The sequence below is a fragment of the Phalacrocorax carbo genome, chromosome 2 (genome assembly GCF_963921805.1).
Source record: "Phalacrocorax carbo chromosome 2, bPhaCar2.1, whole genome shotgun sequence".
NCBI classification, from domain to species: Eukaryota; Metazoa; Chordata; class Aves; order Suliformes; family Phalacrocoracidae; genus Phalacrocorax; species Phalacrocorax carbo.
Window position 1 is genome coordinate 156,416,068 of NC_087514.1, and position 27,601 is coordinate 156,443,668.

Below are 27,601 nucleotides of genomic sequence, written 5' to 3' on the forward strand. Positions count from 1 at the left end.
AGACAAATATTTGGTAATGGTTTATAGCTTTCTTTTGCCTGCCTAGAAACTTAAGTGTTCCTGACTGTAACCCTGCTACTGCTGTCTGACATATTTTTGTTAAAATATGCCTGGAAAGTCACTCACTTTCTTAACAAGAAAACCCAGGACTGGGCTTTTAGGTTTCTGTCTTTATTTTTCAAAATCAAATTCCCCGGAACTTGGCCGTAGTTGTAGTTTTCATTTTATTTTAGTTGCCCACTCCTCTGTGGCTTGTATTTTTTGTTTTCAAGTAAAATGTAAAAAGGGTTGGCAAACTGTATCAAACGAATGTATGTATTCTAGAAATATTACAAATCCCATGGATTTTAACTTTGTGAAGTGCACCATTTTTAAGTTCTGTAATGCAGAATAATTTCATCCTGATCCAACACCATCTATCCTACATACAAGAAGGAGATGTAATTCTTTTAAAGTGCTGTAATACCAGTGAAACCAGCTCCACTTCATTTCTGACTCCTTTTAGTTCTAATATTTCCAGTCTCAGGTAACTGAGCACACATCTATGCTTCCTAAACAAGCTTCCTCCAAATTCTAGCATGTAATGCAGTCAGGTTGTATTCGACTATACCCATTTTTTGCATAGTTCTGCCCTCAACAACTGTCATGATACTAACGTGGGCACTGGCATAGGCAGCCAGATGCAAAGATACTTGCACTTGTGCTTCATATGCAGGAATAGATTACATTTGCATGCGGGCGTGAAGGCTTGGGGATCTCTGGAAAATTAAAAAGCCATGTCAGTGGATTGTATAAAGCAACAGGGAAGGATTTCCTTTCCTTGTCAGAGCTTTATTCTAAATCAGTCATACCCAAGAAGCCCCTTCTGCACACATTGCACGGATCTGCATGCCTGCTTAAGATAATTATGCCTTGCTCAATGTTGCCTGCTCAAAAACCAATATAAATTCTTACCGGTTTGCTAGGTTTTTTGGTTTAAGCAGAAATTGTACAGCAGAAAAAGGTGCTCTCTTGTTTTTGGAAAGAGCGAGGAAGTTAGCTCATGGGATGTCTTTGTCAGACATGGGACTTCCTTTGCCAATGATCCTGTGTGTGAGCATGTCAGAGGTAGCCTCAGATTTATCCTGAGCCATCTCGTAGCTCAGCATTGAGGGGGAGAGGGACTTCCAGACTGGCTACCCACTGTATTTAACAACTTTTTTTTCCTCCTCCTTTTTCTTCCAACCTTCTGACCAGTTCCTTGGGTGGTTCCTCCCCCTGAGTGGTCGTGCTTCCTGGCCACAGGCGTGCTTTCAGAGGCGCTGCCGTGGAGGCTCCGGAGACTTCCTCCGCAGACTTCAAAGGGCCTTTTAGAAGCTTCTTGAAATTTAAGCACTTGGGCTGTTTTCCAACAGCCTTGAAATTCTTTATAATGGACTCAGCTGATATTTTAATTTTTTTTTTCTTTAGTGGGAGGAAAGAAGGGCATGCACAGAGTAAATATGTAGCAGTAATAAATCCCATAGATGATCCAGCTTTCATTACTGTCCCATCAGTCTATTTGTGCACTCAGCAGTGGTTATGAAAGTGTTAAAGACACTGATTACACTGAAGTCTTTGAGTGTCCTCACAGCTTTGGTCAGGCACAGAGAACGCAACCACCTCCATTTCATGCCGATGAAGCCTTCACATCAGCCTTTGTTTTATGCATATACAAATACCTACAATCAAGCCAATTATATACGTGCTGCACATTCAACATCCTTTGCGAGACGACCTGTCACAGCCGCCAGGCTGATATTGGCTGAAGATGTCATGTGCTTTACCAACTGATAAAAGTCATATGGGAAATGTTTTTTAATTGAAAACTCATTTCTCAGAGTTAGGACTGCAGTTCAAAAGATTTCTCATGATTACTGGTGCATGTGTCTCACCTTCACAAGTCTTTGTTTCATGGACTAAATCAACTTCCTTTGGTTGACAATTGCGTAGGAAATATTTTTTTCTGGAATATCTATTTTTAAGTTGGAAACATCAAAATAAGTAGGTCATACACAGCTTACTGTTTAGAATACTTATATATATATTTAAAAATACACTAAATTATTTAGTTATGAGGTAAGATGAAACACAAGATGCCAGGGGAAAAAAATCTCATTACCTGCAGTGTCAACCAAGGAAGCTTTGAATTGCTTGTCTTTTAAATTAGTATCCTGCAGCTTCAAGAATATATTCATACATAAAATGAACATACCTGCTAGTTTGGATTGCAGATACAATGTGTGATTAATATGTACTTTAATTTATATTCTCCTTCCTTTGCCAGAAATACCCATGCTAGTGCTTTACGTGCGTGAGCACAAATCATACAGATGTAGGATGAATTCCTGTGCCTAATTCATCTGATTTGTTTTCTTGCTTAATGAAACGGTTGTGCCCAGAATGACACGAATAACCATGCGTCCCTCCAACTCTGCACTTCTTGGGAGACTGAAAGCTTGAATTATGTCATCTCCAAGGGAAGGGGAGAACTTATTCCCTTGTGGAGACGCCCTGGAGAAAATAGACTGCTGTTTGTTCCCACTCCTTCTTAAACTTAGTCCTGGCAGCTTGACATCAGTGTCTGTGTAGCCACGTGACTCATTTCTTTTCACCGTTGACCTCACACACACTGATAGGAGAGATGAAGGAGGCCGCTGCGGGTGACAGCCTTCTCATGCACTCCAAACAGTACCCAAGATCCGCTTCAGCTGGTATCTGCTGGAGGCTGCAGGCTTCTTGATGAGACTCCCTGGTCGATGGCAGTTGATCTTTATCCATTTTAAGGAGAAGATGAGACAGTGCAAACAGCAGCTTCTGCAGCGTGCCATGGCTGAAGCATGTTCAGTAGAGGAGAGGAGCCAGGAGATCTGACAACTCCACAGCAACAGCCATACTGCACTGCTGAAATCATTCATCTCCTCAGTAATGTGCCTCTCTGCTCCATCACCCGCCAGTTATGGACGATTAGGGGTAAAATACAGCACGAGTCAGGTATAATGTGATTCTGCCCCTCATAGAGCTTCCAAGTTTCTGAAAATAAGAGGCGTAAGTAATTTTATGTCTGGTCCAACATATGCCTGGACCTCCTTTTTCTATAGATGTCAGTATCCCTTTTTGTAATTAATCTTACAATTGTCCTTTGCAATGTGCTGGAGTGATCAGTTCCATATGGGAGTTATGTGCTGTGTAGAAAGCATGTATTTTTTTAAAAATTCTTTTAAATCTGCTTCTTGATAGTTTGCTTGGGGCACCCATATTTCCTGTTTCGCTAAATGGGAAGCCATTGTATCTGCTTTTCATGATTTTATAGAAATCTGTCATAGTTCCTGCAGGGAGCTTGTCTTCATAGACTTTCAGTTTACAGAAATGTTTCCGCAGGTCTCTTCTTCCTCACTGTTGTTACCTCCTTGATATGTCGTCTCAGAATCACCTCTTAGTGGTGAACTGCTGCTAAGTGGTGACTGCAGGATGGGGCTTACCATGAATTTGTATGATGTTGTAGGTATGAGGTTCCCCATTCTCTCCTAGTGATGCTAGTATCTGTGTGGTTTTAGCTTCTGGCTATTTCTAATTACATTTCATAGGCTTAATCCCAACAATTCATACATTTTCCTCTTCCTGAATTGCAGTAGGTACATTATTATATAAAAGACATGAGTAGACGTGATTTTTCATGTTGTTTTAATGTTCCTCTGCCAGACTGTGGTGTTTAACACAGCTCAGTATTTAACGTTATTCTCAATGGAGGAGAGATTTGAATGAACCTCTCAGGACAGGTCCTTTCTTCCTTTCTTAAGAGAAGAAGTGAATCTCTGTCATTAATAGATTTGCTCTTCATCGTATAGCTTTTCCCCAACAACAACATGGGTGAGCTAGTAATGACATGGAACTAACCTTGCCAGGACTACAGAAGAGCATCATCAGATATTAATCAAAAAGATCATGTAGGTCAGAAAGAAAATCAGTGGGGCCCAAGCAGTCATCAGCCTCTCTATTTAAAGAAGATGTACAATCTCAGTCCAGCCAAAATCAACATGCGTTTTCTAAGCTGTCTTTTTTGCTTGTATGGAAAAAATGGTTTGCATAGCCTGGTGACCTATGAAAGCAAGAAGGAGGGAACGCAGGATCCATCAAATCACCAGAAAGGAAGGAAAACATCATGTTCTTAGGAATCTTCTACATTTTTTTAAAGGATAATTTAATAGGATGGGTAACACACTAGCTGGAGATCTACATTCAGTTCTCTTCACTGCCATGGACTGCCTACATGACTTTTGGCAAGTTACACTTATTTTATTTCCTTATGTACTAAAATAAATATAACAAGAGTATATGGTTCTATAATGTTGTTGATAATCACTCACTACTTTAGATGGAAACATTTGAAATGGGATATTGCCACTGTCATATACAGAAGAGTAATGGAAGTGATCCTGCATTCTGGCCTCAAACTGAAGGTGACAAGGGCTACTGCATATCAAACACCTCATCTAAATGATGGATGGGTAGATGGATGTATTGAGCCTATAATTTCCATGGCTTTTGCAGTATGTGGGTGGTATGTGCTTTGAGAAACAATTTAATCAAAACTCCATTCTTGTGCTACTTACCAGGACCTGTGTATGTGTGCAAAAAAAAAAGAGGTGAAATACATTCTCTATTAGTTGCTTTAAGAAAGCAAAATCTCAGATACTGTTGCTTCTGTAAAGTTGTCTTTCTGTAGTATTGCTTTCTGAAATGAATATTTATAATTATTTGTAGTGTAGTTCCCTCCTTTAAAGAATTATTTTTTTTCCCCCTGAATTTCCCTGTTCTTTCTCTGGAGCAACTAAAGGAAGATTTATGTAAAACGGTGATTTGCTATCAGTTTGCCTATGGTTGGGTGCCAAAGAGGTAGGAGTTTGGGGATAAATCATCTTCCTTGCTTTTCTTCTTATGAGATACAGTTGTGACGAGTAGCATGTCACAGCCTTCTGTACCTATGTTCAAGAGTTTCTTATGTGGGTTTGTGAAGTATGTGGAAATGCCTTTTCACTTTCTGGAGTTTCATTTACTTTATTTCATGTTTAGTAAGTGCATCCATCTTAAATGCTGAGTGTAATGTGGTCAAAGGACTTCCGTTGCTAGTAAAATCGGGAGAGGAAGTTGGAGCGGTTCTCTTGTGTCATGCTGTGGTAAAATTTGGAGTATAAATCTCAGTATTCACTCTGGAACTGGAACTAGAATGCAGTAATAGTTTCTGTTCTTTAGAAAGAATAACGTAAATTGTAGAGAGAGATTTACATAGGAAAACTCATTCACATCACAAAATTGAGTCACATTTTTCAAGCACATTAGCATTTATTTCTGTGAGAGCAAATTACAGATGCAAGTGACTACACAACAGTACACAAAGCTGAGCTTTCAGAGTCTTTTTTCTGAGTCCATACTGGGATTGCTGCTTGCAAGAAACTGAGGCTGTAGCTGAAAGAAGAGGAAATGTAATACTAAATTAGGTTTGTATAAGTGAGAACACAGCCAGCCTCCATGTTGTCCAGTGTAACATTGTTATTGAAGCTTGCAACCTTTTGAATTTTCATGAACAGAAAAGTGTTGTTTGCTGAGGTTCACAATTCTGCAATCCATCTCCATCGCTCTCCTGAACTCTCTACTCATACAGCTCATTTTTCCCAGCCAGAACCAAAGACTTCATCCTATGTCTTGCTTTTAAGTTGAAGAAGGGAGCAGCAGCAGAGTTCTGCTGTTAATGTCTTTCAGATTGGCCGGTCAGCAGCGCCTGGAGTACAGCGGGAGTAAACCAAAGGTTATTTGCCTGTAGTGGAAAGAGAACAGGTTGAGGTTAAAAGGAGGAGTTGTAGGTGGTTTAAATGCCACTTGGCCCCCAGGGTTACATCTAGGTTCCCTTGTCCCTCTTTTCCTCACTGTCCTAGAACGTAAGGTAGTTTTTCTCTATTTTTAAGTTTACTATGGCTCTGTATTTTAGAATTCCTTGATAACAGGAACTTTCCATTACTATTTTACTTATTTCAGTTTATTATAAATAATGCATTTGTTTATTATTCTTTATTTATATATTTCTTTTTAATTTGTAATAAATATGTAATGGAGTATATGTATTTATATTCCATTATTATATTACTTTCCACTCTTATCAGATAGCCAATGCAGCCCATCGCTTTGCAGGAGTCTGCAGCCCAAGTTTTACCAGATGCTGTTAGTCCTGCACTGGTGGGCTACCCGGGTAAGTAAGTAGGTAGCCTGCTTACCTGAGGATCTTTCTAGAATTTACCAGATTTTCTGGGAACTGTGCAAACACACTGCATGGGACCAATACCTAGTGAAGGCATCTCTGAAGGTCCACCAGTGGGTTAGCCATGCCCTGCAGTTGCTGCATGGAGAGAGGAAACTGCCAAGGTTCCCGCTTTGGGGGGACAGATGAGGGGGAGAAAGGGTCACAAGGCAGTCAGGTCGCTGGCCTTCAGCTCCGTGCGGAAACCTTGCGCTTGAAAGCAGTGCCTGCCTGCAGGTCTGCATGTGGACATTCTGCTCCTGTGTAATCCCTAGTAATAACATCACTGTGGCCCAGGGGAGGCTCCAGCAGGGACCTGTCATATTCTGAGATAAAAGCAAGCAGTGCCATTTCCTGTACAGCAAAGAGATAAGGTCAAGAAGAGAAGACTCTGTAAAGTTGTGGGTGCACGCTGCTATGGTCCTGAAGAAAGCGCATTGAATTCAGTCTTACAGGGAAGAATAATTCATAAAACAAGGAAGTTATCAAACACAAAGTTTTGGAGGAGAGAAGGTGGTAGTGAGGCTTGGGGCAGACCTATGGTAGTCTTGTGATCAAAAACATTACTGAGTTGAATTTCAGGGGTGCTTGTTGGGTTTTTGTGTATTTTAACTAAGGTCCCTGTCCCACCCTGTAATCTTCACATGTACCATTAAATACGTTGGCCATATCAGGGCGGTGATTTCCCTTGGGAAGTGAAGGATACCTTGCTATATCTCCTCCTAATCATGCATAGCAGGCATCTTGCTTGTCTCACCTCTTTGTATACTCTGAGAGTGGAAGGAAAGCAAGCCCTACTGCAGTACATCTAGTATTCCCTACATATACAGGCAGAAGTGAACCACGGCCTTGCTGTTCTTGGAACAAACATGGGCTTGCCTTTCATTACGTTGAGTCCATGGTGAAGGTCATTCACCTGTCACATGGAAAAAAAAAAAAGTGATTGCTCTTCAGTGACTTCATTGATACAGTAAAAATGAATTCAATCACCTTTTTGATTAGGTGACCAAAACACAAATAAGCTGAACTGCTTTTTTCTGTAATTTCTTCATACATATGTATGCAGAGTGTAACATCTGAAATAAGCCATTATGCAGTGCCTGACTTTGCAAAAACTTGTGATTTTTAAAGGGGCTGTTTGACATACAGCTTGCAGAGGTTAAAGAGTAAAAATGTATACATGGCCTGATTAATAAAACTCAGGGAAAGTGTTTTTTCATAGTGGAGGTACAAATGTGCTGTTTGTTACTGTGCTCTCCCAGGCAATGTGTGACTGAATATGGCTCTGACAGTGCACCTGAGACTACAGAATAGGTCAGCACTGAAACGCCATGGTCTCTTGGTCTGAAGAAGAGTCTCAGTTTTGTAAATTAATATAGTTTAACAGAAAGACATTTCAGCGTTTGTTCCTAGGAGTGGTTAGCTTCACAGAGCTCTTTTGGCAGGTGGAAACTTTACCTAATAAAAACATTGTTTTCAGTATAAGTTTTTTTGAAGTCTAGACTTGTATCCTTGTTGTTCATGCTCCTTTCCTTAGTCAACTATTACCAGCAGTGGCCCACTGGTAGGTTAAGATACCTAGAGAGCCACTCCTGAATTCACCTGAATTTTTCAGGGCATCAGCCTGCCTTACCTGGACATGCCTGTGGTATACGTGACCCTAGGTTCAGCTTTAGCATCCTCTCGTGTTTTGAGTGCACTCAGCACTTACAAGTCCAAAGAGTTAGTGATTTTATGTTGTAGCATAATTTTGTGCAAAAGGAGTCTCGAAAAACTTTACGTAAGAGAAATACGTAAGTACCAGTGCAAATGCCACTTGAAAAATGCAGGACTTGAGAGATTTCAGGAATTTATTCCTCCAGTTTACTGAGATGGGTACTAATTTCACATTGGTGCTTATTGATAGAAGATTTGCATTTGAGTTTTTTAGAGTAATCCTGTATTTGTGCAAAACTCTTGTATAGGAATAGCCATGTCTAAAACAACCAGCAACTCTTTTGGATGTAGAGGCTTCACAGCATTGCTTTTTAGATTTAAATGGAAACTGTTCTGGGATTGTTTCTTCCAGCTTCTTAAATAAGAAATAAATTGATAGCCACTGGGCATAAGATGTGTTGTTGGTCTATTTTGGACTGCTACATTGCTCTCTAGTTTCAGCTATCGAGTCTCTCTAGTGTCATGCCCCTGTGTTATATATATGATGTATATATGTATTGCATTTCAGAGAAATAAAGAAAAGGAAGCTTTGTGTATCAGATTTAAAATCACATAATACTAAGATATTTAGAAATATTTATATATTAGCCACTACATTAACCAGTTTTTGAAGAGAAATTGTAGGGAATGAGTTAGTAAGAGAATGGTGCATGCAATGTTGTTTTTGTTGTTGAAAGATTAGGAACAAGAAACAAGGGGAAAGGGGATTGTGTCTTTTACTAGCTAAAGTCTTCTTTCTAACTTTGAGGCAGCAAAAGTATGTCTTTGTCTTCGTAACCTCTTCAATCCTCTTATTCTTCTGTTTTTAATATTTTCAAATGAGATAGGTTTAGACTGAAGTGGATGTTCAAAACACTCTACTTCAATCCAGAAGGCATTTTGGGGTAGCATAGTCTTTGACTGAAAAGAACCAAAGAAGCTGAAAAACAGAACAAACCAGAAAACTACAACCAACCAAGAGAAAAACTGAGTCCTAATGGCGATGTAATGGTTGATGGTACTAAAAACACAGGCATCATAAGGAAGGCTTTTATTAATATAGAAGTATATGCAATATAGAATTAAATAATGCATATAATATTATAAATTTTAAAAGATAAGTTTTGTTTTTATTCTGATGTATGAAGTACTACAAACATGTTCTGTGTGGGATCTGTGTGTCAGGATGAATAATCTCTGTTTTTCTTTTAAACCTCTGGCCTTGGACTGCCTGAGACTTAACCTTACTGTAAAATCAGATATGTCAAGTTTTCTCCATTAAATGTTACTAATCTCTGCTTTTGGGAGCTGATAATAAGTTGTATAAAACCAACTGTGGGAGAAAGGTTTGTATTTAGGGGTTTTTAGATGGAAGAAGTCAGGTCAGAAGAGAGACGTGATCCTGGGTGTCAGTAGTTGGGGTAAGTGGGCAGCGGTGTGCAGGGCGGGTGGCTGGGAGCTGCGGGCTGGGAGCCCTGGGAAACCCTGGGCTGGAGCACTGTGCCGAGTGCTTCTCCCTGCACTACCCACCGCCTCGCCTGGCCCGCAGGGGAACCGGCCTGCGGCTGTGATAGCGGGGTGAGAATGATGAACGGCATGGAAAAAATCTGTATCTAAAGCGTGTTGAAAATCTGGAATTAATTACCTTGCGAGGAGCCAAATGAGGAGGAACTGACAAAAGTGTGTCAAATAATGAATGCTGCAGAGAAGGTATGTAATGAACTTTTCATGGCAGAGGGTAGGGGGATATTTAATTAACTTAAAAGTTGGCAAATTCACACTGAGTGTAATTACATTGTGGAATTAATTCTTCATAGAAGTTATTGAGGCCAAGACTTCAGCCAAGACTTGAGCAAGATTCAAAATGGGTTTCATTTGGGCAACACAAGATACTCTGAGCTGTAGCAGTGAATGCCTGAAGGTTTTTGCATTGTTGTGCTCTGAGGTTTTAGTGAGTCTCTAATAGCTTTAGATCAAATGACACTGTGAGGAGGAGGAGGATAGATTATTTACATTTCCACTTCAAGCTTTTTGCCTTACTCTGTCCTCTAAGTAGCAACCACCTTAAGTGCTGAAAGACATGAAAGAGCATTGGCAGGGATCCAGTGTGACCATTCCTCTGTTTCTGACGCTGGATGGGATACAGTGTGATCGTTCCTGTGTTTCTTACTCTCTCCCAGCCATAAAAATTGACTACCTCTTCAGACGTACAAAGCATGATGTTATTAGAGATGTGGCAAAAGCTAGTATTTGTCTTCTGGAATACACAAAGATGCTGTGTCTCCCCACCTTACACGTACAGGTTTTCAGATGCTTCTCACTATTTTAATTACATAAATAGGGTGGGAATCGCCTTTTAGTTAATGAAAGCATCTGATTCTAGTTGTGCTGTCCATATTTGAGTTATAAAAATGAAGACTTAGCAAAAGCTGAGGCATTCAGATGGGGAGATAGGCTTTGCAGTGCTAGCGTGATAAGAAATCATACAGTGGTGGTGACACCAGGTGAAAACCGTGAGGCATTCCTATGGGGCCAGACAGTGAAACTTCCCATTCTGTGTGCAGGAGAGAGCAGTTGCGAGCTCTGATGTCAGCCTTGGCCCTGGAAAGCCTTAGCTGGACAGCAGCTGATCCAGGAGGATGTTAGGATGAGGAATATCTGCGACTGCAGGTGATTAATAAAGGTAAATTAAAAGAAGATTATAAGCCTTGCAAGCACTGAACAGCAAAGGAGCGATTAAAGACCGTGGCAGTGCAGCTCTGGGGTCATCAGTTCCGAGCGTGGCCAGCCAGGGCCCAGGTGGTGTGTGGCCACCTGGATGCGGCTGCCCATGACCTGACACAGAGCCGAGCAGCTGATTATTTGCAAGGCAGAAAAAAGTGAAGATCTCTGAAAATGTGATTCTGACACAGCCTTACAGCATCAGAGCCCACTGGAATGAAGAAGGGAGGAATGAGTAAAATAGCAAGTCTGGATAAGAAATAAGCAGAAGGAAATAAAAGCATGGCTTGTGCCTAGTATTTCAGGATATCAGGTTATTTCTTAAGCATTACATGGGCCACCAGCTGATCGGAGTGGGTGTATTTCTTTGCTGATCTGGACTTAAAGTCAGAGGAGGTCTGTTTGGATGTATGGATCTGCCTGCATGGGACAGCAAGCAAAGGTACAACTTCAGCCGGTACTTCATCCATGGCTTTGTCAGGTTTAAGTGGACAACTGCCCACCCAGTCTGGGCACACGGATCAGCAGTGTTTGGCTCCAAATAGGTGCTTGAAGACATAACTGCAGGACAGAGGATCTTTGATTTCAGTGTACAAGTTTGAAGGCTGATAGCAGATGGGTGCGTGTCGGTCACATGCATTTCTGTCCAAAACAATCTATGTGTACGTGCTATCTGAATTATGCTGAAAAGTCAGTGTTTTGTGTATATTTACAACAGGTTGTAAATCCTACCTTAATTCTTACACTTTTAATTTCTTTAAAGTGGCTGCCTTCCCAGGCGCTGCTAGCCCTATTTCCCAGCTAGGACTTAATAACAGAGTATTAAATGCTTTTCTGCATGTTGAGTAATCTTTATTGGCACTTCTAAAGTATAGCTGTATTGTAACTGTAAAAACAAATGGACTGATGGCTTTTGTAAGGTATGTTATTGGTGTTTCTTCAGTCCTCAGGCTGGCATGTTTGCTGACTTACCTACTGATTCACAAAATGAAGCAAGCCATAATGGGAATTCCTGCAAACCAGTAAATTAAGAAACATTTGTGATAATAATTAGCTACCTGTCAGCTCGTGGCAATTGAAGAACAAGAGCAGAACAGTATCCACTTTGACGTGTTGATACAAACATGCATTCATGGGCTTTCTCAAAAACTTCTAGTTTCAAACCACCATCCCTTTCTGTGAAAGCCAAACTCAAGTGCTGAACTTGATCATCTTGGGAAATGACCTTTGCTAACGCCTCCCTGTTAGAAAGACATTGTTAGTTTTGGCTTCTAGTACAGATGAAAATGAACACTACTTAGTAGAAGTTTGCTTGCTTTTATTTTATTAAGTATAGCTATGATTTAATTCCAGCTTCTTTTTTAAAAGAACTCCATATTGCATGAAAGAATGTAACAAAGATGTGAAACAAGTGGCTTCTTTTGGGTTTGAAATATTTTATTGTTTTTGAAATCTGAAGGGAAAAGCTACAGAAGTCACAGAATAACCTCATTAACATATGAAATAAATCATGAAACTGAGGAAGAAAAGAAAATGTTTGCACATCAGGCTTACCGCAGCAAATTTCTGTGTCTTCATCAAGAGTAGCTTAAGCTGGAAATAGAGAAAAATAAAAAGGATGACAGTATGGAGATCTGGTTTTCCAACTGCATAGAAGTGTGTACCTTGGACCTAGCAGGAACTTGCAGTTTTCCAAGAGCCATATTTCACAGGCACTGGAGGGTAATGCCTCCTACGAGAACAGCTGCTGTGTGCTAACATCAGTATGAGCTGTCACATTAGGTCTATAATAATGTCACGGACCTTTAGGAGCCTTTGGAGGTGCTACAGCAGGGAAAAAATGGAATTGTCAAATACTGTGAAAGCTGTGGAGAACAGGGACATCGATTGTGTCTTGAGGTAATTGAAGGTATGCAACTATTTTTCCTTCTGAGTTGTTTTACCAGGCTTAAGAGAGTTAGGATCTGAGTCAGCCTTTGGGTAATAGAAGTCCTTGAGTCAAAGGATGCATATTTTCAGTGCTTCATAAACACTTTGCCCACATAACAGGAGAACAGTGAGCTGCTTTTGGGCTTTTCTGTTCTTTTAGTAACATGCTTGGAATCAAGTTGAGTAACCAGATGATGTTAATTCATCTCGCCGTTTGAGGTCCCTCTGGAACAAAGTGGGAAAATGACATGAATACATTTTAGGTTATTTCTTTTAAGAGTGGAATTTCAGTACTTTTGTTCATGCAGAAATTATGCTAGTGACAGTTTTCAAATGTAGCTTTTACATAGAAAAGATGAAGTGATCTAGTACCTTATTAATGTGTATTGCGGTTCACATATTGTGGATGCCTTTAAATAGCTGTTTATTTTATCATATCTGGCTGTTGGATCAAATAAGCTGTCAACAGAATATATTTTAAAATATCAGCCTAAATTGCATTTGCAGGCTGTAAAATAAGGATTAATTTTTTTGATTTCTTGAGACCAGAGACAGATCTCATTTACTCTGCATTACTAGGAGAGGGATATTCTAATATTTATAATTGGAGATAGATCAATTTGCTCTGCATACATCTTCCTTAGTTTTGAGGCCCAGATTTGGTTAAAAATCAGAACTGGGTTTTCTTTGAATTGCAAATTAATTGCAATGAATATTTAGTTATCTCAGGTTAGTAGGAAAATAAAGACTTCCAGGAACTGTGCAGTTTGGGAAGCCTTCATCTTTTTAGAAACCGTTTGTATAGTGGTTATTGTGTATTAATAACAACAGAAGAAAAACTCAGTTTAATTTGCTGAAGTAGGCAACCAGAAAATGTCCACGCTGGAATACTAAAAGCAAAAATACTGGTGGGGGAAAGTCCGGTGGCAAGAATTTGTAATTCTCAAACAATAAGTGACATTATGAGATTTACGAATAGTGACTGGTAAATTATGTTTAGGAATGGGAAAAAAAGGTGACCTAAGCCACATGTCTAATTTTAACGGAATGGGATACTTCAGGTGTAGTTTGAAGGAAATTTAGTGAAAGACGGGAAGGAAATGGAAGCTTGATAAAATACAACCTGAGTTACCTTTGATAAGTTGAACAAGACTGGCCTGATCTCATGCTTGGTTAAGGTAGCTCACTTTTAGACAAATGACATTTGTCTACCTGGAGGCCAGGAATGCCTGTGGTACAAGGTGAAATGGAAAAGAATTATTTCATGTTGAAAAGATGCAGATCTGTGAAAAACTGCAGAAAAAGGTAATGATGATCCTATAAGAGATTGGAATAAAAAAAGGAGTCCAGCTGATTTTATTTCCTGCTGGAACCAAATTATTTTCTGAAAGGGTTTGACAGGCTCTCCTGCAACACAGGGGGCTGGACTCAGTGACCCACAAGTTGCCATGTTCCTGTCTGACACCTTTTAAGACCTCCTGGAGGATAAGGTTAATAAAAGGAGGTCAGTTTTTCCTCAAGTGGAAGTGAGCAGTGAGGTTTATGAATAAAAGTGTAGTCCTCCCCTCCACAATGCTCCCTTGGTGAAGGCATCACTTTCAGGTGGCTCCGTTGATGCTGCATGCAGCCTCCGTGTCCTGTCTCGCTGGTGAGCAGTTCGCCACCGACCTGCAGCAGGCCAGAAGCAGTACTTCAGGTGATCTGCTTCGGACCTGGTATCTAATGTTGTGCTGAAGTGAAGTTCCGAGACACAAAATTATGAACAGATTTCCTTGGAAAGACAGCATTAATAAGTATGTACTATGGTATTACAGTTCAGAAATTCCTGAGTGTGGTGTTTTCTGTGTCTAGCAATAATATCAGAATTACGTTTTCAAATGCGTGAGAGGTAGAAGAAGACTAACACAGTTTTGTACCTGCTTTGGGTTTTTTGGACTGTGGGATATGGGTCAGAGAATGTTGATTAGATCCATAAAGTGACACTGAATACTAACCCTTGCTGTGGCTAAGTTGCAAGTGCTCTTCTGCGTGGTGAAACATATGTTCCCAGGTAAAATGACATGAGGGTCCATCACAACCATCTTAGCAAGAATGTAATTGAAAGCCAAGAAGAAATACTGTAAGAAAAGGTTTGGTTATTGGAAATTTAGGTGACTTATTTGTGCGGTGGACCATCTCCAGCCTGTCTCACAAAATACAGCTGAAGATGCCTTCATTTAATACATGTTAGAGCATGTAAAATTAAACTCCCTCCAGAGGAGATTTGAAGCAACATCTCAGCCTCTTAAGTAAATCCATAGATAACTATCTTTCAGAAGCATTCTAGTAAGGGAACTCTAGATAAAGTAGTTTTATTTTGCACAGAATAGTTAAAAATCTGCTGAGACAGAGAAGATGTAAGCACTGTTTAATGTTGCTAGAGCGCTCATCACTCAGCGGAAGGGTGCTCACTTTCATCTGCTGTTCTTGCATATCAGGATGTTGGACTGGGTGTCTGAGGAGGTCATTCCCTTTTGTATGCTCTTAAAATGAATATGTTTGTATACTTTAGATTTGTTTTGAAAGAAACTACAGTTATTTTACTCTTGTTTGGAAGCTTGAAAAAAAAAAACCAGAGTTACTGGTGACTGGAATGGAGGTAACAGGTGTGGGGAGGTTGTTGGGAGAATTGCTTATCAGAACTTGTATGTGTCTGGAGGCTTCCTTGAGCATCACATAACACGGTTTGTATTAATCATGCTTGGCCGCTCTGAGCTTATGATAGGGTTGCATCTCAACTGTTGGAAATACGAAAGCAGGTGATGGGTATATTAGGTGTTTGTGGACAGTAGGCGTTTATGATTCTTGAATGCTGTTGACAAGAGTTCGTGATTGAGAGGGTTAAATTGAGAGTAGTAGGAAGTAACTTATTAGCTGGATTTAGTAAATTATGCACTATCATTTCAAGAGAAAAATGTGAGTATTTTCATGGAAGACACTTGTATTCCCTTCATAAATGATCGCTTTTTTATTATTTTTCTCCAAAATCGTATGTGTCATGTAACAAAACATGGTGTACTAAAATGCTAGACCAGATTATTGAGCTTGATGATCTCCCAAGTGATGCATTTTTAAAGACATTATGGTCACTCAGCATTGTCATTATGGTAATTCAAGTCCCTGTTCTCAAATACTTACAACTCCTCAATATTCTTCCACAACCATTAGCGGTCTTCTAATTGTTTGAAAAGGAGTATTCCTGTTTCAGTTTCCCCGGTGGTAGTTAAGAAATCTGGGCTTTTCTGCGTTTGCATCCAGCTGTCAAAGTATGTGGAAATTTGCATTTGCATGAAGAGGTTTTTTTTCCCAGAAGAGGTTCTAATTTTACAAAAACTGTGGGAAGAGATTTGGACATTTTGGCATTCTAATACTATAGTACAACTGCTCTAAATACCTATTTTTAAAATCAGCATAATGCCTTTAACCCACATTAGGGTAAAATAAAATTATTCTAGGTAGTGCTGAAACACTTCTATTATTGACTAGCATAACTAATCTCAAACACAAAAGCTTTACAGTGAACCCAAGTCAAAAGGGAGAAAGTTGTGATGTATTGGGTAAAATCCATGGTTTTATTATTTTTCCAGAATATGAAAATAGGAGTTCCAGATTTCTGTTCTGAATTGAAATTTGGGAAGAGCTCTGCAGTCGTACTGTGGTGCCTCAAAAGACTGGCAGCAAAATTATGGATGATGGATTTAGAAATATGTTGCTTTTTAGAAGATATGCATTCTTTTCCAAGAAGATTAACCCATTTGGATTTTTTTTTTTTTTGTTAAAATTAGTAATAGCCAAAGTAGTGAAAAAATAAATAGTTAAAAATACAGGTCACAAGCAGGAGAGGGATTTTCATAGGCTGCTTCCTAGAGAAGTGGCAAAATAAGAAACTTCTCTATTAATCAATTTTATCATTTTACTCAGATATTGCAGGTTTTTCCTTCTGAAAAACTGGCATATAGGGTTTTTTTTGCCCGGAGGAGGAAGTATGCTTACAGACTGGTTAGGATAATATATTTTCCATTTGGTTTTATACATCTTTTATATGTTCCTCCTTCAGGATTCCTCCTCTTCCTCCTCTCAGGTGTTTTGGGTTTTTTTTTCCTAAGACATTTTCAGGGCTGGGAAAATTGGGACACAAATTTGTGCAGTACCCAGCGCAGTGCAGCATTTATGGAAATGTCTGATTTGCTCTGAACTGTAAATTCTAAGTAATGATAAGTGGAATTACTGCTGTAATTATCTTTCTTTAGGGAACATTTCTAACTTGAAATATAAAGCCTGTCTATTAAATAGCATTTATGAGGAATGTTTCCTTAGGCATACTTTTCAGAACTGTATTTTATTTTTATCTTGAGCAAGATCTGACTCTGCACGGTTTGTGTTAGAGACAGGGAGAATAACTAGAACAGGCGAATGCCTCATAGGCAACAGAAAAGTGAGTGGAGAGATGAAAAATGAGCTTCCAGCAGCTGCAAAAAGGATATACACTTCAAGGGTGCCCTATAAGCCTTATAAAGCAATAAAGGAAGGAAAACAACATTATGAAGGGTCCTAACAGCCATAAAATTCCAAAAATGGCAAAGATTGCTTTCATTATATAAAGTGTTCGTTAAAGTTTTAAATAATGAAATAAACTCTTGACACTGAGAATGGAAACCTTCACTGTTCAACCAGCCTCTGTTTACTTTACAATAATCCAGGCCATAAAAGTAGTGCCGCACAAATACTGTGTTCTGGGGGAGCTCCGGGATGCCCGAGGACCACACAGTTCTCCGGCTTCAAAGGAGCGGGGTCCCCAGCAGCACGCCCGGCTGCTGGCCTGCCGCCACGCCGCTGGCAGCCACCGCTGGTACTCAGCTCGCCCGGACGGTAGAAAGTCTGAGTCAGAAAATCCCTGGGATTGTTTTCATTGGCTTAAATTAGGTGTTTTGGGGTTCTTTTGGGGGAGGATTTTTTTTTTTCTTATTTCTTTTGAAGCCCAGGCATATTTTGGCTATTGGAAAAATGCACTGAAGACTTTGGGACCAGAAAGTAAGTGGGGAAACTCATTAAGGGGTCTTCTGGGACTCAAGGTGGAGATGCTTAAAAATGTCTTCTATGTAAAATGGTTTACTGCTCACTTACTTGTTCTAAAATGTAGAATTTGAGTTAAAACTAAGAATTTAGCAGATTATACAATAGATATTTAATTTGTGTATCAAAAGAATGGGAAGTATTTACTCTGAACAGGAGTACTTTTAAAATTCAAAAGACCTTGTATCTGTTATTTTAGTAGTGCTAATATAGCTTATCTGTTAATAGCATAATCTGTTTAAATATTTTTTCCTGAATTAGATGCCAGTTTAGGAAACATTATAAGCTGTAAGGTACACAAGGAGCACTCTTCCTTATCTGTCATTGAAATTCAGCCATTTTCTGCTTTGCTTGCAACACACAGGAACAAAATGTATCTTTGGGAAAAAAAAAAGAATTCAGCTGTATGTGGGCAAAATTATAAAATTATCAAAACATTTAAGTGACAGGGTACTCCCCTTAAAGGCACTTGTGCAGTACTGTAATTTATGATACTGTTTGCAGTGAAAGTGTGGGATACCGTTAAATTTTCTGCCCAGTGCCATAGTTTACCATTTGTTTCTTCATCACAGTTCTGAGTAGTTTTCTAAGCTGCTTCTGAGATTTAACATCTTTTTTTAAAAGACATTGGGACAGAAAACGGCTCCTGATATATATTTCTGTGTTCATGTACGTGTTACATGAGATATATTTGTGCAGTTTTGATGTCTCTGTGCTTGCACCATCCAAAATGAAATCCTTTGTCTCTTGGCATATTTTTGGGCAACCAGACAGGGAGACTGTCTGCATCGTGAGTGGGAGAAGTAAATGAGTCACAGTTCTCTTTATGAGGAGCTTTGTTTCATTCAAATCCCTCTTGCCAAGATGCTGACACTGAATTTGAGTCATCAGCAATAAACAAGTCGTACAGAAAATTGAATCTATAGAAGGCAGAAAATCATGGGCAGAGGAAAGGCACTCACCGGTGAGCTCTCTGTTAGTCTGTGTTTGAGAGGCCTTATTGATTGCATTATTTCCTGTGGTGGATTTTTCCATAAGTGCCTTAAACTAATTCAAAGTCCCAGTCTGAAATTTCATTTTGAAACATGGCATGTGTAGTGAAAACCAGCAGCATCAGTCAGGCTTTGAGATCACTGAAAATTAAATTGAGCTTTTCACCGCATTAAACAAGGTGAATGTAGTCCCTGGTTTTATCATTAGCTTTTCACCTAAAGGACTGAGATCAGTAAGTAGTACTGGCATCTTCCAGAGAAAAGGAAAGATTTGGTGAAATTTATCTCCTGTTGGGTTTGGTTTAGGTTTAGGTTGGGTTTTTTTCTTTTTTTTCCCCTGTATAATGCAATTATCTTTTGCTTGAATGAATTTACTTCATCTGTCACGGTAGCAGTCCATCAGGACTGGACGTGTTTGTGTTCAGAAAGTGATAATAGATAGCTGATTATTTCAATTGAAAGGGAAACTTTTATACTATATTGACTTTAAGTGTTTTACTTTCATGAAAGTAGCACAGCGTCTTTTTTGTCCATGATACCAGCATTTCTCAGCACACTCAGCTTTTAAAGTGTAAATGCTTTAAAGAAGGGTGGTAATACACAAATTCATGTATTCATTTTCATATTCAAATTCATGTACACATTTTTCATGTGGAAGTATTTTCACATTCAATAATCTTCCCCACAACAGAGCACTAGAAAGCCAATATTTTGCTGATTACCTGAAAAGTGTGAAGTGTCTTTTTATTCTTTTCGTTTTAAGGTGTAATTCCATGATCAGTCTAGGACACAACATACAAATGGACAGAGCTGACTCATGGACGGGCCAGAAAAGGGGATCGGATAATGGGAACGACTTCAACATGTAGGGGCATTCCTTTCTCCTTAAAATGTCTTGTACAATGTGGAGTATCCCATGGGGCTCTTTATTACCTAGAGTTCCTTCCTCCCTTGCGATAAGTGTGTGTGCTGTGCTTGCGTTGCTTTGACCTGCCTCCCCAGCTTTGCCCCACCATCGTTGTAAAGAGGTAGAAATCCAACACTGTTGAAGAAAAGAATACAGTAAATTTTCAAAGAAAATGGAGGGTATAATGCAAACAGTAGCAGTTGTGGTGAGCACAGTTGACTGAACTTACACTATAGTGCAGCTCTGCTAAATATAGCTATAAAATACTTGTCTGTTAGTGCCGATGTAGGAGAGTATTGCCATCTGCAACTCTGGAAGCTGCAGAAATGGGCACAAATCACAAATAAAGAGATGGGAATAGGATTATGGAGTGCCAGAGCCTTGGTCCTCTACTCACACAACCAGGCAACCTTCTTCCTTGGAGGACTGGATGTTCTTTCAGTTGTGCTGTCCCTTTCATTGCAAAAGTGACATTTTCCTCCCAGTGCCCAAAAAGACCCTGGTAGATTAGAAATAAGTGAACTTATTTTGTGGAAAGAGGATCAGTGTACTGCATGCCTGTTGTTCAGCAGTCCTTGACAGTCAATTTTAAATGTGGATGGGGAAAAAATCAGGGTAAAATTTCCTACCTTTTCTCTGTCAGTTACTGTTGGTGAGTTCAGATCTCTCAGGCTTGTGCTTTGCTCACCCCCGCTGACCCTTGGTTGCAACATGCTCCAGGGCATACATCTGTGGCCCTCCGATGGTGGAAACCTGTCAAATCACCAGTGGAGGTGAGGATGAAAAGAGCAACATGTCCAGAGGTAAAAGACCGGGACAATGCTGATGCAAACAGGAGGCTGAACACCTGAAGTGCAGTGAAGTGAATGCAGTGTGGGAGGAAGGGAGTGAGGAGGAGGAGGAGGAGGCCCTGGGAACCAGCTGTGGGGTGAAGCTGAGAAGTAGCAGAGCAGGGCAGAGTGCTCAGGAGCCAAGCCAGGGCTAGGGGATGGGGCGAGAGCCAAAGAAGAAGACAGGGAGACAGAGCATAGGGCTGCAGGGAGCTGCTAACTGGACGTGTCACCTTTCAGTTGCCCGACGTTATATGATGGTGTCTTGTCCCTAGTAGACCCGTGCCCAAAGCTCCCTGCAGCCACGTGCTCCTTCTGCACCTGCATGTCCTTAGTACTGGAGTCTTTTCATCATCCCTCCATCCATCGCCTGGTCCTTTCCCTATAATCTGCGACCAGCCTTGTGCCCTGCTCATACCAGCTTACCTCCCAGAGCTGTTCTGTGCAGCATTGCAACGTGGCTCAGAAATGCCACACAAAGTAGGCAAAAGTGTAACGAGAAGAAAACTAGAGAGGGATGCAACGAGGGGGTCTAAATTTGCAGGGGATTTGAAGAGTTTGTTCATGTAGTAAATAGAAAAACCAACACATATTGTCTGCTCAAAAGACATTGTGGGCGAGTCCCTTTTCCCTCCTGTCTTTTGAGCTGGACTTTGAATGGATGCAGCAAAGTCCTGAGACTCTGCTGGCATTTCAAGAGAAAAAGAGCTAATTAAAAAGGGGAACATAGCATAAATCCTGTATTCTCATGGCAAGGAAGTATTGTTCATGTAAAGCTGTTTATATTCTCCAACAGCCAAACCTAAATTCAATATTGTGCTGTGGAAGAGCACGAGTTAGATGGACCTAACTAAAAAGGTTCCTCATATGGTACTTGTAAACTTAATTGCATTAATTTGCAAAGGAATGAATGCCATAGGCCAGAGGTCTTGATATTCTGTTTAAAAACTGAGTGAATGGTAATTGATGATAAGAGCAGAGTTTAAGCTCACTTAACTTTTGGTGAGCTGTGTTTAGTATATGTTAGGAGCTTATACAATGAGTTCAATGTAGCTTTGAAATGCAATAGTTTTGCATATATTGTAATAATATTTTAATGGTAATTCAGTTACTGTTTGTATTCTGAAGTCAGTCTACCTGAAAAAATACAAATTAATACACATGCCATTAATCCTGATAAATGAAGCGTTTTTGTGTACTTCCTCAGACTGTATGATACAGTTAACTTTCTTCCACCTCAGAATGGTAATAGTGAAATAGCTGACATATTAAATCATCTCAAAAAATCTTTTTATTAGTGATTTTTTGGTGGAGACAGTGGGCTGGGGAAGGAGGCACTATTGTTAATTCTCAGAACAATTCCTATACATGGTAACTTCAAAAGGGTGAGTCTGGATGCTGATTTGAATTAAAACTTATTATTGACAGGAGTTAACACTTGGTAGTTATCTTTCCCACTTCGGTGTCAAAAAATGGCTTGTCCTGTGCATTTCTTCCCATTAAGGACACTATAGGTTTAGAAACTAGCAGAAGCAGCTTACGTTGCAAGAATGGGTGTAGGTTCCATGAGCAATGTCTAGAATGTATAGCATGCAATATCAGTTTGCATGTGTATGTACTACCCTGTGTGTGGAAGAGTAGCCAATAGCTAAGCACCTATCTTTAATAGTTTCATACTTAAAATGGCATTGCCAGCTTGCACATACCACAGTGGAGCTATGGTTCTCCATAGGATATCTCTGTTCTCTTTTAAGATCAATAGTAAACTAATACAATCAAAGTTTTACTCAAATTAAGATGTATCTGGAATGCATAAGAATTTGGTATTGATGAGCACAGTAAACTAATGGCATTTTGTTTAGCAAACCTTTAAAAGAATAACTCATGTTTTATCATTTTCAAATATAAATAGACACTTTTTTTGTTAAAACATTTTAATGAAGTGGTATCTATAGTTACTGTCTGGTTTGTGAGAAGCTGATGACCACAGTGGGGAGGGAGCTTGTTTCACTGGCTTGAACACATGCAGGAGTATTCAGAATGGGAAGAAATGTGCTTGAAGAGTCAGTGGGTTTGAACTTTAAAGGCTTAGGTCCTCTTGCCAAGTCTGCCACTTCTTCCCTGGGTAAATATGGGACGGTTATCATTTGAAGTGCTTCACTGTCCTCATTTAAAAACACAGAAATTTTAGTTGACTTCTTTTGTAGAGCAATTTGAGATAGGGTAGTGAAGAGGGTAGGTGTTATTTTAAGCACTGTTTTTTAACCAGGGCGAGAGGTTGGCTCAGGACACTGTCAGAGAGGCTTGGAGAACTTAGCTTCCTTATTGCTTATTGGAGCAATCGCTAAGAAGAGGTCTTTCATCGAGGAACGACGTCTGAAGGTGTTTTCAAGTAGTTATTGATTTCAGACCAACCCACAGAAAGCTCTGTCTATACATTGGTGCTGAATTAGCATCCATTTACCAGGGTGGCTGGGATTGAAATGAGTATGTAGTTCTCTTGGCAAACGGTCTCCATACGTGAAGGTTGAGCATGGGGATGGAAGAACATGAGCAGACACGTGTTCCTGTGTCTAGCTGGACGTTGCTGCCAAAGCTCCACTTCTTTTTGTTGTTCTGCCCTCCTACACCGTCAGTCTTTTACAAACATACAAGTCCAGTGTTGCAACTGAACTTTAACTGCATAATGAGTCTCACAATAGCATATATGCTTCTTGAAAGGGCAGGGAATGTGGTGTTAATTAAAAATTATTATCATTGTAAAACCTATCACTCCTTTTAGGTTCCGAAGTAGCTTGTATTGAGTTTAATACAGGTGTATATAAGTGTGCATCTGTGCTCACACATTTGGAAAGAAGAATCTAGATATTTGAATTATATTTGAACAAGTATTTTAACCGTTAAAGGTAGATCTAAAACTCCAGAGCTAGGACACTATTGCAACTTCAGTGCCAAACCTCTCCTGAACTCTTAATAAGACTAAAAGTATATGTTATATTCTCTATATCTAATTATCCATCACTTAATTTTAGGAAACTTCTACAGAAAAATATTTTTTATCCTTACATTAAAAAAAAGTTACCTGAGGAAACTGCAGAGACAGTGAAGGGTCATATTAGTTGAATTTAAGATATTCAAACATTTGTCTCCAAAATTGTTTTTGAGATTTTATTGAAAAGTCAGCCAGAGTCTTTATGCTACTACTTTCTAGTGGATCTGTGGTAGATTTGTTTTGGTTTGGTTTTGTTCCTCTCAGTACTCCTTAGAAATCAGCTAAAATATTTGTACTGCAAAAATGGTATAGCAGCAGTTTCAAGTCTTTTGTGTCTTATATGCTTGATTAGAAAAATCCCATTAATGATAGAAAATGCTAATCAGCAGTGTGTTTCGCCAGCCACCACAGGCCCATGCACTCTGTATAATCCATTGTTTATTAACCTAATGAAGGTCATTGTAGCTTTTGAAAGCTTGTGTAATAGCATCTCAAAATGGTTTTAAAACTCTGTGCCACTGGACTCCAGTGCTGGAATAAATCAAGGGTGGGTATTTACTTGTCAGGATGGCTCTGGCGTAAATGAGTTTTTTCTGGGTGGAATGATCATACTGTGCTTTTCATTTGTTCATTATAATTGTTAAGGCAGACAAACAATGCAGTGGTGGCTAAGCTGATGGTGCTGCCATTAAGCAGCTACACACTGTCTTTATCCACGTCTTATTGATTTTCCTTTTCTTTCCTTGGCAGGTGACATCACACAGAAGGGATATGAAAAGAAGAGATCAAAATTAATTGGGGCCTACCTGCCACAGCCTCCCGGTACGTGTATCTGTGCTTGCAATATATGAAGATGTCAACCGTACTGATAGTTGCCACTGTAAAAATCTGCATCTCTGAAGAAATATATGTGGCAGAAACAAAGCTATTTCTATGCAGAAAAAGCTTATTCCATCCATTTTATGTATATTTTTATATATATGTCTGCTTTGATGAGTGTGTACATTTTTTACACATGTTGCTGTGGGTTTGGCAGTTATGTCTGGAAAATCAGCCTAGGGTCATTAGAGAGGCATTGTTTGTTAGAAGTAACGCAAAAATGCAGAGGAAAATGTGATGTCCTAACTCACTGAGACCTCAGCCAAGTAAAGCTTTCTGAACAGAGGCGTACACAAGAGTGGAGGAGGGCCCTGGAGTTAGTATCTTCCTCCATTTCTGGGTTTCCTGTCCAAATCTCCCTTTTGAGGACACTAGGCTGACCAGCAACATCCCTAGAGTTCAGCTTATCCTGTAACACATGGGCAACCAATCCTTTATAGATACCTGGTCTCAGTGATGAGGGATGGGTTGCAGGTACTTGCCCAAAAGGTGTTAAAGTGTCTTCAGACTAAAGTTAATAGTGTATCACTTCACTGAAATTATTTCATATATATATATATATATATATATATATATATATATATATATAAAAGAACTTCTCAGAGTCCTTTCAGTCTTCTGAAGCACTGGATCATGAAGTTGAATATGTAGTTGTAGGTATTGGTGTAGGCCTCCATTTTGTGTTGGCCTTGGAGGAGTGTGCCCCACACACTCATGGCATCTCACTCACCTTACAGAGGCTCCACTTGGGCTTGGCTGTCATCTGAGCCCTGTTTTTGTTGTGGGCCTCAGAACCAGTTTCCTCCTTCTTTTACAAAATCCCGCCTTTATGGTGGAGTTAATGGTTTTCTATTTAAACTGTTCATGTGTGGAGGCACTGCCTTGTTCTTTCTTCTTCAAGTGTATGTATATTAGCTAGCTCCATAGCAGAATGGTATTTTTGTGCCTTTGGATTTTACTTGGTCTGCTCCACTGGTAGAAACTCTACTAAACAGATCAGTGTAACAGACACCATTCTCTCAAGTGATACAGGCTGATCTGAGGGTGTCTGTGACATTTCCTAGCCATTGAGAGCCATTAGAGAATGAAACAAATCAAATCAACAGAATTACAATACCAGAGGTGCAGTTATTAAATTTCTGGGTATTTATTGGTCTGACCAGACTATCAGAGATACAATAGTCTTCACAGTGTGTTCTCATGAGACCTACATAGGTTTACTGAGCTTTGGAGAGACTGTTGCCTCATGGTAGTCATCAACACAGTGTTGCGGTTGGTGCCAGTATTTTTTTTTATACAGTAGGTGTGCCTTTTTTTTCTTCACATAAGAAAACGCAGCTCTTTCTTCAGAAAGCTCATAGTCTTCTCATCAAGCTGTATCCACAGCTTGATAGGGGATTCATCAAGCAAGTAACAATGAAAGAGAGAACGTGGAGAACCCTCCAAGGTTTATGTTTCAAGGTCTCTGTTGTGATATTGAAGTTTTCCAGTGTAAGGAGAAGCAAAGGGATCTCTGTAAGCCAGTCCTATAGTAGGGCCCATTCAATAATTTGAAGAAGTCATGATTGAGGATGTAGCTGATTTAGCTGTTTCAATGATGGGAAGAATGGAGCGACTGTTTTCTGCTCTACCACTTCCCAGAAAATCCTGCACTGGGAATGTGTGATACGGATGAGTGAAGGAAGATTATAATAGGATGAAAAGTATTGAAATATTGTCCATTGTTTTCTTGTACATACATCAAGCTCAATCATTTAGCTGATGGCTAAATGAACTATTTTATTATAGTGGAAGACACTGCTTCTACTCTCTTAAAGTATTTTCCTCCAGAAAATTATATTGTTCGTGCTTGGGTCTTTGCTGTCTTTGTACTTCTTGTTTGTTTTGTTGTGTTACCTTTTGGACTAAACTTGAAACATTTCAATCTGATATTCTCCTCCTAAGACTTTACTCATCTGAACAGCTTGAGGTCCCATTCACTAGGAAGGGGGAGATGAATCCTTTCCAAGAAGAAACAGGGTAACAGAACAGATGCTGCCTTTTGTAAGCCTCTGTTAATATCTGAACAATCACATAGATGACCAAATTAGTCATGTTTTTGTTGGTTGTTTTTTTTTTTTTTTGTAATCTGTTTTGATGGGGAACTGCAAGAATTTATAAGCTTTGGTGGTCTTGGATCTTGTTATTAAAAGGGAATAGTTGTTTTAGAGATATTTTAAACCAGTATGAGAATGGACATGGCTCTTTCACTGGGATTGGAAGCATTGGGGAAGGGCAGGGATTTGCATTCCATGACAGCATTCAACAAACTAAAGGAAATCCAAAGGCAGTTCTCCTCTGTTGGGATATCCAGTCCTCTTGCTGCACCTTTGCTAACATTACTAACGCCCATGTTGGCAGAGTGGAACATTGACCCGCGTTGGCTCCATGAGTGTCCTGTGGTGTCTATGCGTGTGTGTGCATGTGTGCTCTACTGCATGGGGGCAGCAGCTCCATTCGTTGCTGTAACAAATGTAAAAAAACTAAACGTGAATTAATTAGTTTTTTTCAACTTGTTACAGCAGCGAATGGAGCTGCCGCGGTACGGTGTAGACTGCAACACAGTGAAGGAGCTGCCAGAAGAATGCTCCGCACTGCCAACATTGGTGTCTGTGACATCCGGGAAGCGGCCGCTAGAGAGAGAGCAGCCAGCACAGCAGGAAACCGGCCTCTCTTTTATTTTCGTTTTGGTGAGCACAATGAATGTATCTTTTCCAGTCCATATCTGTCTGTAACTGTGACTCATCTGGAAGCCTCTGGCAGACACCCACATCAATATGATAGACTAGGAGCTGCCAGTGACAAGGCAGGACAACCAACGGACAACATCTGGAGGGCCGTTACCAACTTTTATCTGCCTAAGAATGAAGTGATGGGAAGGGAGAAGGAATACTCCTACTTATTAACATTTGAACATATTAACATCTCTCCAGCTTCCATATCGTGGATACTTTGGAGGGCGTTTCATATAATAAGCTGGTGAAACACAGGAAGGCATGTGTTTCTAATTCCCTTTTTGGCACTGCCTTTTTACAGATCTCTGGACAGGTCCAAGCCCGCCAGTACGTGGAGAAAGCTGTAAAAATCTAAACACCCCTAATTCTGCGCTATTTTCAAGTAGAGATCTCTGCCTGAGCTCTACTCACATCCAAACCATTCAGAAGCAGGCTGACTTAGCAACAGGCATCAGGCTGG

The 27,601-nt window shown here is 39.8% G+C and overlaps 1 protein-coding gene across 4 annotated transcripts in view; it reads left to right on the forward strand.

The window, feature by feature from the left end:
* Positions 1 to 27,601, forward strand: part of DIP2C (disco interacting protein 2 homolog C) — a 333,846-nt gene that overhangs the window by 153,506 nt on the left and 152,739 nt on the right. For 2 of the 4 annotated variants that reach the window (XM_064444999.1, XM_064445000.1), the window contains exons 2-3: positions 24,239 to 24,310; positions 26,929 to 27,096. In XM_064444999.1, coding sequence (XP_064301069.1) covers positions 24,239 to 24,310; positions 26,929 to 27,096 — 240 coding nt within the window. The remainder of the gene's footprint in view (positions 1 to 24,238; positions 24,311 to 26,928; positions 27,097 to 27,601) is intronic. The other 2 variants (XM_064445001.1, XM_064445002.1) reach the window with 1 other exon arrangement.